We start from the raw sequence: 16565 nt of genomic DNA, 5'->3' as shown, positions 1-16565 counted from the left end.
GTGGGAAGCCATCAGTCCGGTCCCTTTAATTTGAATGTCAGTCTCCATGTGAAGGCCTGCTAGCTTGGCATGGTGGGAATATTCTAGGCAGCGTTTCTTTGGAAACTCTTCACAGTATCCATGGAGACCCAATCTGCAGGAAGCAAAGTGCATGATCTCTTCAGAAGCAACACACGTGTACGTATAGCTGCTCCGTGTTGAAAAGAGCAGTGCTGCTTTGCTTCAAAATACCATTGCATCCATCAGAATTTTGCAGGGCTTTTTTTTTTTTTTTCCCCTCCTGGCATGAAAATATACCTAAAATAATCACAGATAAAAGTTCAAATATTTATAACCAGATTTCCTGTGGCCCTAGAGTTTTGCTTGGGATGTTTTGCCTGCTGTAATTTTCATGAATCCATAGACTAAGAAGCCTCTACTGGGTCAGACTTAATACTACTGGTCATCTACTGGTCATTATCTCAGCTTTCCATCTACCTAACAGGGTCAGAGTTAATTCTAAACCTTCCAGGATGCCTGGTTGGCTCAGCGGTTGAGCGTCTGCCTTCGGCCCAGGGTGTGATCACCGGGTCCCAGGATCGAGTCCCGTGTCAGGCTCCCCATAGGGAGCCTGCTTCTCCTGTCTGTGTCTCTCCCTCTCTCTCTCTGTGTCTCTCATGAATAAATAAATAAAATCTTAAAAAAAAAATCTAAACCTTCTTCACTGGGGTAATAGGTTTAAAAAGAAAGAAAATGTAATGGTGCTATAAATACCATTTAATAAAGAACACAATGACGATCAATAGAAAAAGACAGCCATTGAATTCACCAGCCAGGTCCACAAATATTTCCGCATTATCACTTAAAATTTTTTTGTTTTTCTCTTGGAAGATACCTGTTACTTGCCTGGAATGGAGCTTCTGAATAACAAACCCTATAATTATGATGTGGTGCAAAAAATTATTACTGGATTGAACTTCACAAAAAAGAATTTACCTCCTTGCAATGAGGGAGAGAGACCATCCCCTACTCAAAAGGAGAGGGTGGAAAGGCTGGGCTGCAGGGAAGGATGGATGGAGGGGGCACAGCCCAGGCTGGCAACCCCCCCCCCCCCGTCTGGCCCCGGGGCTGGCTGGGATGGGGGTGCAGGTGTTCTTTTTCAAACAGTTCCTTGTTTCTCCCTTGGGGACTGGCATTTCATCAGCTCTTAACACAATTCTCAATGCCCTTCCGTTTGAAAAATGTCGATTCTCACAGAATGTCCAACCTGTTCATCCCAGTCTGGTAGGGCTAAGTGCTCTGGGATAGGTGACTGACGACGTGCCTTGTGGAAAAGCATCCTCCCTACCAGCAGTTTTATTTAAGTAATTTGCCAGTCTTCATACTCACAGTGAGCTTGGGATGAATCCTGTGGGAGACTTATGATCATCTTATTTTTGGATTATCTTGACACATACTCTTCATGGTACGAACTAAAAGTCAGATAGATGTGAAAAATAAAGAATTTTACCATTCTTTAGAGATTATCAAAAGTAACCATAAGCTTTTGCTAAATATTATAGTTTGAAATTGTATCTGAACACCAGGGTCGGAGCCATTTTTTTTACATTTCATATTGAAATCACTTTTTCACCCTAAGGCCATCCTTTCACGCACCCACCCATACTCCATTTGGTAAGTGAGAGGGAGGACTGTCGCAGCTGAAGTTCAGGACCACCTTACGCACTGTTTCGCAGTGAGGTTGGTTTCAGGCCAACAAGGTAACTTTGGAACAGTGAACAGTGACAGAGCAGCAGCTTAGACTTCCAGTGTTTTCTTCACATTGACCACTGAATGGCATGGTCTATGGAGACGTTCTGTAATAAAGCATGCAGTTTTGTTTTCCATGGTTCGAGAACAGCTTTATAAGAAAATGTGTAATTCTGTGATGCCTGGGTGGCTCCGTGGCTGAGCGTCTGCCTTCGGCTCAGGTCATGATCCTGGGGTCCTGGGATCGAGTCCCACATCCAGCTCCCTGCATGGAGCCTGCTTCTCCCTCTGCCTGTGTCTCTGCCTCTCTCTCTCTCTCTGTCTCTCATGAATAAATTAATAAAATATTTAAAAAGAAAATGTGTAATTCAGAGTAAGGGGCAGATTGCTTTGCTGACATGACCTACCAATAGACATAGTCTTCAGGAGATGTGAGTTGTAAGATAAAGTTGTAGCGTAAATTTACGAGTGTTTTCCATCAAACAGTGGTGTTTAAAAAGCAGCAAATGGTAAAAAAAAAAAAAAAAAAAAAAAAAAAAAAGCAGCAAATGGTTACATTACAGATCTTAGTTGTTTGTTTTAAGCCAGCTCATTTTGTAATCACAATTCACACTGGAATTCTAGGGTATTGAGATCTGGGGGAGGGGGGTTGTGAAATAATTTTGGGTGCGTGGTATTGACCTGATGTCATTTTGATTTTTCAATAAATGGTTATGCCTGTGGCATGCAAATACCTTCTAGCACTTGGGGAAACACTTTAAAACTGCATGTGAACCAAGCCCAGCTGGACATAACAGGAAGACTCCAGGGACAGTCAAATCAGGATGAGCTTGCACACAGGCCAAGCAGGGGAGAAACAGGCAGCCATTGAGTGACCGGGCACAGAGGAAAGGGAACGTCTACGCCAAGACTACGCACCTACCAGCAACTGCAGGAATGTGACTTCTCCATGTAGTCGGATGAAAGATCACTCATGTCATGGTCCTTTATCTCACTCCCGGATCAGAGGGTATAATCATCAATGAAACCCTTTTGGATAAGAGAGCTGACACGAGTATCGTTTTTATAAAACTGATGAAATTCAAACTTTTGAAGAATGGTTTAAGATAAAGAGGACAAAATGTATTTGAAGCTTTCAGGCATTAACACTAATTATCTTGACTGCTTTTCTATCCACTGTTAATACTATGTTTTCAGATAGTAAGGCTGACACTTATCTGGGCAGAAATCAGTTGGTGGATGTAGATACTTGTTCACAGCACCGTGACTCTGCTTTTTTTATGTGGCACGGTGTGCTGAGTGGAGTCACAAAGGACGCGATCGGGAAGTGAGTTCATAAAAGGTGACAATTTCCAGCAAGCCAGGCAACCTCAGATTGAGCACAGAGAGACGGACACCAACTTGCAGCAGTGGGAGAGCAAGTCACAAGCCAGCGGGACAGGGTCTGGCTTCCACCAACATGATGGAAGGTTAAATTAGGGAGAATGCCAATGATCCTACTGGCAGGGCTTCACTGTCCACTCTGATTCAAGATTATAGACACATACCTATCCCTGCTAAAATCTTAGCCTCAGAGATTATGTGGCTTTGAACTAATTAGATTTTAAGTTAGATGTGTAGATTGTCTGCTCCATTAATTTGAATGGAATTTTTTAGACTGGGTTTATTTCACTGTATCACTCACTACATATCCATTTCTAACAGCAAATTAAAAAAAATGAATAAATACGAATATATATTCCATGGGTAACATATATATGTATATATGTGTATATATATATATACACACACACACACATATATATTAAATTGTGCTTTATGTTAGTAGATCATTTCTGTGTTCATTGAAAAATTGCATCTATAGGATGTGTGTCTACTACCTGGTAACAAATGTACGGTCCCATTTAGAAGAAGAGAAGCATATGATGTGGAAGGTAAAAATTTCTACAGAAATCTGATCGTACTAACAGGATGCCTTTTTATTCATGTGAACAATTTGCAAAATCAAAGGGGATGCAGAATTCTGTTTCTCCCATTTTCTGGCCACCCCCTTTCAGATCTCCCTTACCTGAGTTTACTACTCTACCTAAATTAGAATTTTAGAATTGGTAGGGTCGCTGAGGTTATAGTTACTTATGCATCCTCTTATGTTCACCAAGTTAGCAGTAGACCTTGATTTAAAATAGCATTATTGCAGGGGCATCTGGGTGGCTCAGTGGTTGAGATCCAGTGGGATCTGGGATGGGATCTGCCTTTGGCTCAGGTCATGGTCCCGGGGTCCTGGGACAGAGTTTCAAATCAGGTTCCCTCCAGGAAGCCTCCTTCTCCCTTTGCCTATGTCTCGGTGTCTCTCTATGTCTCTCATGAATAAATAATAAATAAAATCTTAAAAAGAAAAAAAAAAAGCATTGCATTAGGGCGGGAGCTCCCTGTTCAGCAAGGGGGTCAGCTTCTCCCTCTCCATCTGCACCCTCCCCTTCCCCGCTTGTGCTCTCTCAAATAAAAATCTTTTAAAAACATAAAATAGCATCTGCAGACTCATAGCTACCACCTTTTAAAGTCATTACCAGCCCTGAAGACGCGCAGAAATGAAGAATTCAAAGTCTTCGTTAAAACCGATTACTTTAATTGCTTAAACAAACACACATCACTGGTGCAAGTGAGGGCGACCACAGGCAGTCTGAGGGCCTTTGCAGCGAGCCCATCCCGGTGCTGGAAGAGGGTCAGAAAAACCACCATCCCGCCCACTGACTGGCCTGGAAGGGGGCGTCCAGGCTCGGCCTTCAAAGGCAAGCACGTCCTGGAGGGGGCCGAGCAAACACCGAAGCCGATCATTCATAGCTACGGTCAGGAAAGTAGGAGGCTGAATGACACACAGACAAGGGCTCCGACCCGACCCGTTGTGTACCTGCCCAGGTGGGGACATGGTGACATCAGTCTACGGATGCTGCATGTGACGGTCACGTGGTCCATCATTAACACAAATTCAAAGTGGAAATGCTTTTATTAAACTCCGCGGAGAGGCCATTGGAAGAACGAGGTCAAGGCCTGGGTTTTCCCGGGGTGGGGGCGGGGCTGGGGCCACAGGAGGCGGGGCCGGGGCCGCAGGAGGCGGGGCCAGGGCCACAGGAGGCGGGGCCGGGGCCGCAGGAGGCGGGGCCAGGGCTGCAGGAGGCGGGGCCAGGGCTGCAGGAGGCGGGGCCGGGGCCGCAGGAGGCGGGGCCGGGGCCACAGGAGGCGGGGCCGGGGCCGCAGGAGGCGGGGCCAGGGCTGCAGGAGGCGGGGCCAGGGCTGCAGGAGGCGGGGCCAGGGCCGCAGGAAGCGGGGGGCCAGGACCACAGGGGGCGGGGCCGGGCCGCAGGAGGCGGGGGCGTGGCCAGGACCGCAGGGGGCGGGGCTGGGCCGCAGGGGGCGGTCCTAGCACTGCAGCTCCTCCTCCTCGGCCCGCCGCGGCCCGCCCCCCGAGCTCTGCGCGCTGGCCTGTGCGGTGGAGCTGAGCACCTCTTCGAAGCTGCCTCCGCCGGGGGTCGCGCCGCCTACTTTCGTCTGAAAGGGCAGAGATGCAAACGTGCAATTAGTTCCCCAGGTCCCCGATGTGTTGATGCAAGACTCACTGCTCTCAGGTTCAGAAATAGTTTTGCTTTTCTTGAAAGGGAACGTAAAGGGTGTCGAGAAGTTAGTTTCCTTTAGGCAGGGTGCTAGAATGCCATTCGTGTTTGGCATCTGGGGTAGGATCCAAAACTTCGATTCTGTGCAATTTTGGAGGGCTCCCTTTACGCCTCCTACATCTAAAAATCTCGATCCCTCCATGAGCGTGTCCAGATCTGTGGATTTGCACTGTCGACACATGACCCTGAGAACAGATGTAATCGAAACAGAACTGGATTTTCGACAAATTCCCTCGGCTTAAAGGGTGTAGACATCTTAAGCGACTGCAATTTGGGATTTCTGCTGGGACTTAGAAAGGCTATCTGGATTCCTGACAAATGTCTTTCAAAAAAGGCTGCGCGGCTCAATTGAACAGGGTTCTGGTCTCTGTTGAGAGAGGTACACAGGACTCAAATCTAAGCACTGGCCACTTGACATCTTTCTAGGCAGTTGCCCTTAAAGGAGGGATATGCCTTGAAATACAAAGTTATGATGCTTTAGGAGGCTCGCTTTTTGTGTGCTTGTCGTTGGTAATAAGGATTAGAATCAGGAAGAAATCAATTTTTAAGAAATATGGTTAAAATGTTTTGAAAAATTCCTTACTAAAAAGTCCTTCGAAAGAATATTTAGTGCTTCCTGCAAGTCTTATTAAAAACAAGCACACACTTTACTCTGATTGTCACTAAAATCCCTCTCTGCCTCTTTAAATTCAATTCTTAAAGTCGAATTTTCCACTCTGCTTAGGGTCAGAAAACTCATTCTGGAAAGTGACAGATAATATATATTTTCAGCTTAGGAATTACAGTCTTTGTCACAAATACTCAAATTAAACATTGTACACAGCAGCCAAAAACAACACACAAGTCAATGAGCATGGCTGTGTTCCCAGAAGACCGTATGTATGGACACAGAAATGTGAATTTCATGTAATTTAATTTTAACTTAACACGTCACAAAATAGCATTCTTCCTTTGATTTTTTTTCAACCATTAAAAAAATATAAAAACCATTCTTAGCTTACATGCCATTCAAAAATAGGCAACCAGCTGGATTTGGCCCACAGGCCTTAATTTGCAGACCTCTGCCACTGAGCATTGACTCCTCCTCCACTCTGTGTCATCTCAGCCCCAGGAAGAAGCAGGGGTTGCTTTCAACTCTGTGATTTTTCACTATATTTCTTTCTTTCCAGAGAGAAACAAGATTAATTCAATGTAATCTACTAAGAGTCCCCATTCTTCTGTTTATTATATTGCATTCTGTTTTGCAACAGAAGCCACACACAGTTTGGAATCAAATGAATTCCAATTACTGTTGTTTTCTCTTGGGCTTTGTTGCTTTCTCTTCTCCCAGTTCTTGATTTTTCTCAAATCAAAATGGAAGAATAAAGGAGGGAATCGTTTTAAAATAAAGCAATTTAAAGGTGAGTGCAATAAAGGGGCTTTCTAGCCAAGTGGGTTGAGTGGAATAAAGAGGTTTCCTGGTTCCCTAACCATGTGGGTTGCATGATTGTACACAGCAATCTTTAGGTGAGGAGTTGCTTCAGGAAAGATGTGAACAATAAACCTCTTCTGGACCCTTCCCCTCATAATGGCTCTTCATCCAAGCATTTGTCACTTTATCCCCAAAACTATGATTGTGGTTTACATAACACTCGATTTGAATTATTGAGTTGGCCCGCCTAATCTCTCGTAATAATATGGCTGGCAGAGAGGACACAAAGAACAATTAAGTGTATCTTGTCTTTTTCTTAAGGTTTTAAATCAGGCCATGCAAAGTATTCATCAAAAAGAGGCGCACTTAAAATGTGGTCTGCTTGACATGGTTCAAAGAATGACTGGAAGGTTGAATGATCAGAATGGTTGGAAGGGATGTAGTTATCGATGATTCCCTGGAACATGGTAGCACATAACACATATGGTTTGACAGGAGCTGGTTCTTGGTGTGGTTGCTTGTTTTAGATAAAATAGAAAGTGTGCTCACGGGGTATAGTATAGGTGAAGCCAGCTGAGATGCCTTCAGGTAAGACAGTGATGTATTCCAAGGATATAGGCAAAAAAGGATGAAATTTTAGGTAAGATGAAATGGAAAATTTTCATGGAACATCAAGCTATCCACAGAACTGGATATAAAGGAAGAACAATCAATTGGGTAGAAATGCCACATGGTGTGTGACAGATCGTGTGAGACGATGGCAAGAATGGACCTCCCTTCGCGGAGAACATTATTTCTAATGGAACACAAATATAAACATTATTCCTTGCGAGCTGTGTTTTAAAAATCAAGCTTAAAGCAGTATGTGCGAGGCATTTCCTTACTGACTCATCCTCACTGATGTGTGTGTCAGCTGGAAACGGCCTCAGGACCCATAACTGAAGAACTTTATAGAAATTCTGGAGAAAATTTAGAACACAAAACTATGTGGCAAATAAACTATAGAAAGAAGGGTTAACCATCTATTATTTAGTCTGGAAGGAAAAAAAATGAGAACTTTGCAATTACTGAATGAGTGGGAAGTTTTACACAAAGCACAATTATTAGCTATTTATTCTCTATTGCCTGGGTGGGCAGAAAAAGAGGAAGTAGGCATCAACTGTGACACAGGAGGTGGGTGGGATGTGAGTCTTGTTAAGCCCGGGGACAATCATGCAGACACTTGAAGGAAATCTTGACACAAGCTAGAATCTGCTCAGCTGAGTTAGTTTAGTGCATGTCTGGAGGAGGAGGCAGGCTCTATACCTCCCATCCCAACAAAGTGAGAAAAGTGAGAGAAGCTGAGTATGGATCAAACACTTAAGTTATATGTGAGCTGTGAGCTTACCAGCGCTTCCTAAAAGCAAAGGGAAATAGGTTGTTCTTTATTCTTCTTTTGCTTCTTCTTATCTCCTTCTTCTAAAGAAAACCTAAAAAGTACAACTTCTCCTATGTCAGAACTGGTCTAACGAGCAACAGAATCCATCTTCCTTTGTCTGAGGCTGAGAACCAAATGTTGAGAAATTAACTTGCAGGATTTTCTGAACCCTCAAGCTTTGAAACTTAATATTCTAGCAGGAGAAGTGTTCGAGGCCCTGCACGTCCCTCCTTTTCTCAAAAGTTTTCCCTAGACACGGGGGCAATTCAGTGCCTCCCACTGGTCCCTAAATCTTCAATTAGTGGTGTTGACCAGCAGGCTGGCGAAACTGCACAACTACAAACTGCTGGTAAGGGAAAGCAAGGCATCGTAGGGGCTGAGTAATAACCTCATTCCTGGCCTTAAACATCTAATCACAGGCCTGATACTGTAGAAAAGTAGGAGACTCTGTGAAAGAGCCTCCCCTAAGAGGAAAGACTCTCCAAGTCCAAATCAGTAAGAGCACACAGGACCTCTAGTGAGGAATACCTCACAACCTCACAGACTTATGAGCAGCACATGACGACAGAGGATTCAGAAGCAGCTGGAGACCCGGCGTGTGCGTGCACCTGCTTTTGATCTGGTTAAAGATCATCTGCACTTTTCATTTTCCCAGACAGGGAAATACAGAAATGGATTGTCCACAAAATACGGATAAGAACATCAAGATGTATTTAAGTCACTGTGTAGGTGATACCTTCCAAAACATTATCTTAGTAGTTTCAAGGATTTTTTTTTCCCTGTTTTGAAAGTTCCATACATTTTAAGACTAGTTTTATTTGGGCTTTCTTCCTCTGCAGATGAGCTCATCTACATCTACACTCATACAATAAATTCAATGAATATATTTTTTTTAGCACCTCCCATCAAAGAGGCATATTTTCAGTTTAAACCTGGGGGATCAAATGCATTATTACAAAAGAATGCACGGTGTGACTCAGTTTTATTTTCCCTCGGCGATGGTCATGCTGTGCTGTGCTCAGTATGTGCACAGAGTAAACAAGCCCAGGCAGCTGAGGGGAGGAAGGGGGCGCTGGAATGCATGGAGCCGGCTTTGCTTTCTGCTAGCCCACGTGCAAACCAGAGGGGCTGTGAGCGGCTACAGGCCCTTCCCTACACTCTGAATTCAGAATTCCCATATCCTTGATCCTACCCTACAGACCTCTCTCACATACCCTATGTTTTCCAGGGGACAGCACGAAGAGAGTTTTTCTAACCTGAGAACATGTGAACACACATCCCAGTTCATTCTCAACAGGTAATCACCCCTGGATGGTTTACGTGAACAACTCTGTGAGGGTCCAGCAACACCATCCAGTACTGGTTTTACCGACAGACATATACGTGAAGAAACAGATGGACTCTGTGCAAGGCTGCCCTCCTGGATGCACCAATTGCTGGCTGCCCCGCCTTCCGAACTAACCACCACCATGACTAAGCTGTCCTGATTCACAGACCCCATGACACAAAATTCACTTCATCTGTACCTTAAGGCTTGTGACAGTTGTCTCAACCCTCTCCTCAAATGATTTGAAAGTAGGAGAATTCCTAAAATAACAAAAAAAGAGAGGTCAGCTCCAGAGACACAGCTGTCTTAGCAACCGAGCTGCCTGGCTTTCTGCTCTTATTTGTAAACATCATCTCTGCACCAGAGCCAGCTGCCGGTTCGCCAACCATGCTTTAAAGTGTATTTTTCATCTCTGCTAGGTTAGATCCACAAACCACAACCTGACATGGAAATTTTCTAAGTAAAATAGTCATAAAATAAATAGTACAGCCTTCGTTAATGACACAGTTGTTAATAATTCCAAGGTGCACTGGAAATCACTTCCAATGAGTCAAAAGAATGATAGCTTCGTTTGTCATTTGCTAATTAACTGTTTCTATCACAGCACTCCATTACCAACTCGTTTGTTTTGTGGTTTTGTTTTTGTATTTTGTAAGCAATGGAAAGCAAAGTCTATCTGAAGAATGTCATGTTAGAGTTTTCCCACTTGGAATTTTAAAGTTATTTATTTCAGTAAGTGTGAGACCAGACACAGAGCTAAGGAAAAAAGGTTCATAAATTTTTCTTTCCCATGCCTTAAAAAGTAATCATTTTGTCAATTTCCATGAAGCAGCGCTTCTGAAAGTCAACACTTTCATTATTTTAGGTGGAAATATACCTATTACTTGTCTAATGCTTGATCAAAATGGTATTTGTTAGGAGCACATGTTATTTTTCCTCCTAAAGAGGATATATGTTTTGTTCTCTTACCAAACAAAATCTTTGCAGTCTACTGACATTTTTGTCTGTGACTCATTCATTGTGTTAAATACTCTACGTACATCATCTTGTTACTTGAAGCACTAGATGCTTCATCTGGTGCTTTTTGGTTTCCTATACTGGATTTGGGCACATGACATGATTTAATGATATCATTACCATTAAAATAGATAATCCTTGGGTCCAACAAAAGAAACAGGAACCACGAAGGAACTAAAACTGTATCTTGAATCTCGCATCCATATCAGCATTCATCAGCATTCAGCAACCATGACTGCCATCATTTTCAGGTCAAATAATTCAACTGAAAGTGACGATATTCGATAAGCCACCTGTTATTTTCTCTTGAGTGCAGGCAAAATGAAACAAGAGGAATGGCCTGGAGGAATTTTATAAGGGAGACTGGCTCTACTATATGGGCTTCTTGGTATGGTGTGGAATGAAGCACGGTTCTAACACTACCAAGAGGATCTAAGGTACTTAATGTTTTTTGACTGAATTTGGTTTTGTTAGAGATGATCTCTAGAGACTCTGACACTCCAGATGGTCAGAAATGCATTTGCATTATTTTGTACGAACTGACAACGGTGAGCTCAGACGGCCCACGTATGACATCACAGCTTGTCAATAATGCAAGCGTGAGTCAAATTCCTATGAGTGATCCTCCATAATATTGCTGTTTCGTGATGAAATATTAGTGAATTTGCACCTGAATGACTCAAGGTTATATATATGTATTGGCCCTTTACTTCCCCTGCAGGTTTTATGTGGGCAAGCCCACTCACATGCCTGACTATCCCTGATCAGTTAGGCCCAGAGTGGCCAGTCAGTTCAGCCCAGTGGTTCATGGGCTTCTGTTAGCTGAGTAAAAGCTTTTTTTTAAAGTTAATTTCAGGCAAGATCATGAGGACTACATTTGACTCATATGCCACTAGATGGATTCACAGAGCAAAACCATGTTAATTTTTTGCAAGCCCTTCTTTGGACACCCAGACTTCAAAGCTCACAAATAAAGAAGCTCAGAGCTGCAGGCTGCACTACTCAATTGGAGTGTTTTTATGCTAGGGGGTGCCAGTCATTCAAAGATGGGCCGTGCAATCCTGAATCTTTGCTCCCTGATTTACCACCAAGTTAGGGAATCAAATACTGTGGCTAAATTTCCAAAGTCACCATATAACCTCAGGGTGGAAGAAACATCATCAGGATAATAAAACAGACATTCTTCGAATTAAACTACACCAGAATGTGTGCTGGGGAACAGGGAGAAACTGTTTACTCATATTTAATCAGATCACACACAACCACAAATGACCGTAGAAAGAATTTGGCTGCAGTGATCTCAGGCTATTTAGAGCAACCCAAACCACTCCTCTAACACATCACAGCACAATTATATTCTACAAAACAGGGGAAAGGGGCACAGCTCGGACTGAAGTGCGGGAGGGCCTTGGAGGCTCGATGGCGGCCTATGAGTTACCCCCTGCGTCCCCCCAAGCAGCCCAAGGCAGGAGCAATGGGAAGAGCAGTAAATCTGGTTTTAGCCTCTTATTTTAAATATAATGAAACTGATGTCACTGAGGTGATGTTCTCAAGGCTGCAGAGTTCCTTCTTGGCACAGCTGGGCTACCATAAGCATCTCCTGACCCCCGCATCTGACATTCATCCTTCCATATCCTATCACTATTATTAGGGTGCTTTGATCCGATGGCCTCACTCAGCTATGCAAACTCTGAGGGGGGAATGTGTTTCTCAGGAGTTTTCATCCAGCTGGTAATTTTAACGACATTCTCAATGCTTAACAGACACCTCACCCTAACATCTACCTTAACAAATCCTGGCGCTATCCTTCCTACGACTGTCGTCCTGGGAGTCTGTGATTCCTTTCATTTAACCTTTCTCCCAGGCTTGCGTTTAATTCTGCTGAGATAAGGCACGTACTTCTGCGTCTGCAGGCATGCTGGCTAAGAAAGTGCTTCACACAGGTTACTTGATGTCACATGACAGGTAAGAGAGTGGACGTTGAGACAGGTAAGTAGCTTGTCTCTGGTCACAGGAGACCCTGGAGTTAAACCAGTGTGTGTGGTCAAAAGCTGAGGCCTATCATACCTGCTGCGACAGAAACGTCAGCCTGTTCTCCTAAAGGCCGTCAGGAGAGAGAATAAGGCATTCCAGTCACTGCATTTCCTTTCACACTGCAGGTGGGAGGTGGGTGGGGGTGGGGGGGGTGGGGGGGAACCCCCCAAAGTAAATATCAACAAAGTAACACGTCATACACATTCTGCATTGATATTAGATAAAGTAATTTGTACACATTACCTCATAGCAGGCATACTTATGGAATGGCGAATGGAGTAGCTTCAGGGCAAGAGCAGATTAGGAGGGAAAAAAAAAAGAAAAAAGAAGACAGCATAACATAAGTACATGAGAAACTCGCCAGTGGCAGTTCTAAAACAGCAGTGTCAACTGAAGTAGTCCTCGCCCACCCCACCAAGGCGACGGTTGCTTTTGTTGGGTAGGATGGGCCACGGTCAGCTTTCGAGGGCCCCAAGGAGGAGCACACTGTCTGAGTTGGATGGTACGTGACTTCCTGTGAGTTGCCTGCAGGCCAGGAGACGTGGGGAGGATGTCTGGGTTCTCCAGGCGTGCCCCGGAGCCCGTGGACGTCGTCCCCAGGTCCCACTCCCGCTCCCTTCCCTCGTGTGGAAGAGGGGGAGGGCTGTGCCAAGCAGAGCCTGGCAGGCAAGAGCTAGCCGTTCCAGGGTAGAGCAACTCTCCAGACGAATGCATGCAGTTAACATAAGACATTCAAGGAAACAGGAGGGAGGTCACCACAACCCACGCAGTCCAACACGGGGCCATGCACTTCTCCTCTCTAGGACATTTGGGACAAATACACCAACGCTGCGGAGGAGCCTAAGAGGCTCAGCCTTCTCACTGTACCAGTCCTACGGTGGCTGGTGCATCTTTCTTCTGATGGATCGCCTGCTATGTCTTTGTGAATTCCGTCAGAAATCAGGCCGGGCAGAGGGAGGAAGCGCCACAGATGGGGTCCATGCAGGGAGAGCACTGCCCCCCAACACCCTTTCCAACACCATGCCTGCTTCTCTCCTCCCAAGACGCTCACAGCAAGGGATCAAACTCCTCACCCTTCCCCAACCATAGCCACTGAGGTCATCGTATGAGCAGCACTCTACTAGAACTCAGAAAGAGAAGGCCGAAGAAATTCAGGGAGTCCTTATGGTCTTACTCAGACACTAGGCAAATGTTTCTCAGAAATGGCATTTAAAAAGGAATTACTAAAAGAAATTCATCAGCATTATCAATCTATTCATCTCTTTCAATACAGGCAATTTTCTTAGGGAAAAAAAAAATCCCCACCCCCACCCCCAAGTATAGAATAAGATTCCAGTGAAGGGCAGGTTTAATAGGACGATGGCACACTTCCTAACACGGGTGGTCTTCTCGGGACCTTTCTCCTCTTCCACTTCAGATGGTACAGAAAGGGGAAGGTGAACCATCCAACTTAAGAAACAGTTACAGGAAGTTCAGAAAAACACGACAATCTAGACAAAATATTTTTCTGTGTCTGCAGCTCACTTTTCACGAGTCTCAGAAAACCCCACAACTCTCAACTTTTTTTCCGGTTTCCTTTTTTTTAACTTCTTTCAATTCTAAGGACCTCTGCCGATGCAGGAAGGACTGAGGATGTAGGAAGGGATTCCTAAGAGACTGCTCAGCAAGTGAAACCGGTATACGTGATTCGGAAAGGCGAGAGATACAGGCTTAAATAAATCCACACACATTCGATGGCCTATGGTCTGTAACTCCCTGGTGATGGGCAGTCTCCGGGAAAGGGATCTAGGGTTTTGGCTGAGGCACACCCACAGTGGAGGGAGCTGGGGGCCCTGGGGTGGAAGGGGGCGGCAAGGGGCCCACAGGCCGCAGATGTAGCACTTACCCAATGGAGTGAGACCTGCAGCCGGCGCAGCGCAGCACAGGAGAGAGCAGGAGCAGAGTTAGCAGGGCCGCGGTGCACCTGCCCCCCAGAGCCCCAGAGCAGAGAGGACGGGACTCCGTTTCTTATTCCTTTTCAATGTGTCTTAACAATTACTGTACCAACCTGTTATAAGCTGTGCTTCTAACTATCCTTCTCATGGCTCTATGGAGATGCCTGGACTCTAGCAAGATTCTTTTTTTTTTAAGATTTCATTTATTTATTCACGAGAGACACAGAGAGAGAGGCAGAGACACAGGCAGAGGGAGAAGCAGGCTCCCTGCGGGGACCCCGATGCGGGATTCGATCCCAGGAGCCCTGGGTCACCGCCTAAGCTGAAGGCAGATGCTCAACCGCTGAGCCCCCCAGGCGTCCCTAACAAACGTCTCTGTCTCCTCCAAAGAGCCTCATCTCCACTAGTTCACACGTGGCTTGAACAAATGCCTGAGAAGTTCCAAGAAGATGCCAGTATTATGGTAAAAACGATTCCAAGAGCTTGCAGGTCTGCAGAGTACTTTCATGTGTCCTCGTTTTAACTTTGCAGTTTCAGTTCAGCAGCCGTTAAAAATGTGATTTTACAGGTAGAGAAAGAGAGGGGGGCAGTCCCTTGACAGGACAAAGGGGACTTCAGTCAACGGCAATCAGGAGAAAATGAGACTCCACTTGAAAAATATGAGGTGTTTTTAGAAAACCTATCAGTTTAAATTCTCACATAGTGCTTTTCATTAACTTATGAAAAGGCTCAAGTTCTAGGGTTTTAAAGTCTGTTAAGTATTAACTTGTAATAATTTCAAAGAAAAACTGGGAGGTATGGTTTTTCCTTCCAGGTACCTGAATTTTGCTGGCAATCTTTTTGAACAAGTTCAAAAATCGTTTCTCAGAACACACAAAAGAATTTTATAGTATAACTAGAATATAGGATAATACGATGTTTTAAACTAACAAGGAGTTCGAAGTAAAATATGATAGAATTTTAAAATTTCTCTACATTTTATAAACTGGCCAATCAATTTAAATGAAAAATAAAAACTTATAGTTTTCTCATTTAAGAATCTTTATGATACTGCATTTAAGTAATTTTCAAATCTGATTTTCAGATACATCACTTGTTCTAGCATAATTTAAAACTAAAGATTTTTTGCAAAACTTCTTGCTTTCACAGAGATCTATCCTTAGTGATATATGTTAGATGTTATAGTCTGAGAAAAATGTAAGTCTGAATTTTGCAAATTCTACAACATATTACAAGACCGTATTGGAGTCTCCAGTAACATAGGCTACACTTCCCAGTATTTTTAGCTACAGTTTATAATGAAAGTATTGTATCCTCCACATAGAGAAACAATTAATGAGAAGTTTGAAACTTTTGGAAAATAGATCATTCATTACCCTAAAACAAAGCCACGCTAAAACTAAAGAAAAAGAAGTCAACACAACCTGGATGTTCTAACCAATTGGTGTATGAACGTGGATATGTTAACATAGTGGATATATGAAACAGCTTTCACGTTTTTCCACTTAGGAAAATGAACAAAAAAACCTCTATGAAGTACTACAGTGCACTCCTGTTAATGGACATTCCCCTCATTTCCAACATGTGGGGTCACCTTGTAACTGAGACAGTCACTTAATAAGGACAAAAAGTGGCATTTATTGAGTGCTTAATAAATGGCAGGCTCTCTTCTACAACTTTTATAACAACCTGATGATGTTGTTAGCTTTATCCCCATTTCATAACTGAAACCACCTGGGTACAGGTGAGCTAAGTGACACGCAGCCTCAGAACCTGACCACCTGAAGTGGAACCACTTAACAGTTTGTTACAAATGCAGATTCCTAGGGGTGCCTGGTGGCTTAGTTTGTTAAGCGTCTGCCTTCGGCTCAGGTCATGATCCCGGGGTCCTGCCATGGAGCCCCACATCGGGCGCCCTGTTCAATGGGGAGCCTGCTTCTCCCTCTCCGTCTGCCTGCCACTCCCACTGCTTGTGCTTGCATGCTCTCTCTCTGCCAAACATATAAAATATTTTTAAAAACACACAAAA

General features: G+C 44.1%; 1 protein-coding gene across 14 annotated transcripts in view; it reads right to left on the bottom strand.

Moving 5' to 3' along the window:
* Positions 1-4333: 4333 nt before the first annotated feature.
* Positions 4334-16565, bottom strand: part of TPD52L1 (TPD52 like 1) — a 97435-nt gene continuing 85203 nt past the window's right edge. For 2 of the 14 annotated variants that reach the window (XM_025422940.3, XM_049115206.1), the window contains exons 5-8: positions 14488-14565; positions 12846-12884; positions 9751-9811; positions 4334-5274 (exon numbers count right to left, since the gene is read on the bottom strand). In XM_025422940.3, the coding sequence (XP_025278725.1) occupies positions 5146-5274; positions 9751-9811; positions 12846-12884; positions 14488-14565 (307 nt within the window). In that variant the 3' untranslated portion in view covers positions 4334-5145. Of the gene's footprint in view, positions 5275-8195; positions 8349-9750; positions 9812-10814; positions 10834-12845; positions 12885-14487; positions 14566-16565 lie in introns of those variants that run through there. The other 12 variants (XM_025422932.3, XM_035707183.2, XM_035707192.2 and 9 more) reach the window with 12 other exon arrangements.

This window comes from Canis lupus, chromosome 1 (assembly GCF_003254725.2).
Source record: "Canis lupus dingo isolate Sandy chromosome 1, ASM325472v2, whole genome shotgun sequence".
Taxonomy (NCBI): Eukaryota; Metazoa; Chordata; class Mammalia; order Carnivora; family Canidae; genus Canis; species Canis lupus.
The sequence above is the reverse complement of the archived record's forward strand: the minus strand, read 5'-3'. Positions and strand labels throughout refer to the sequence as shown.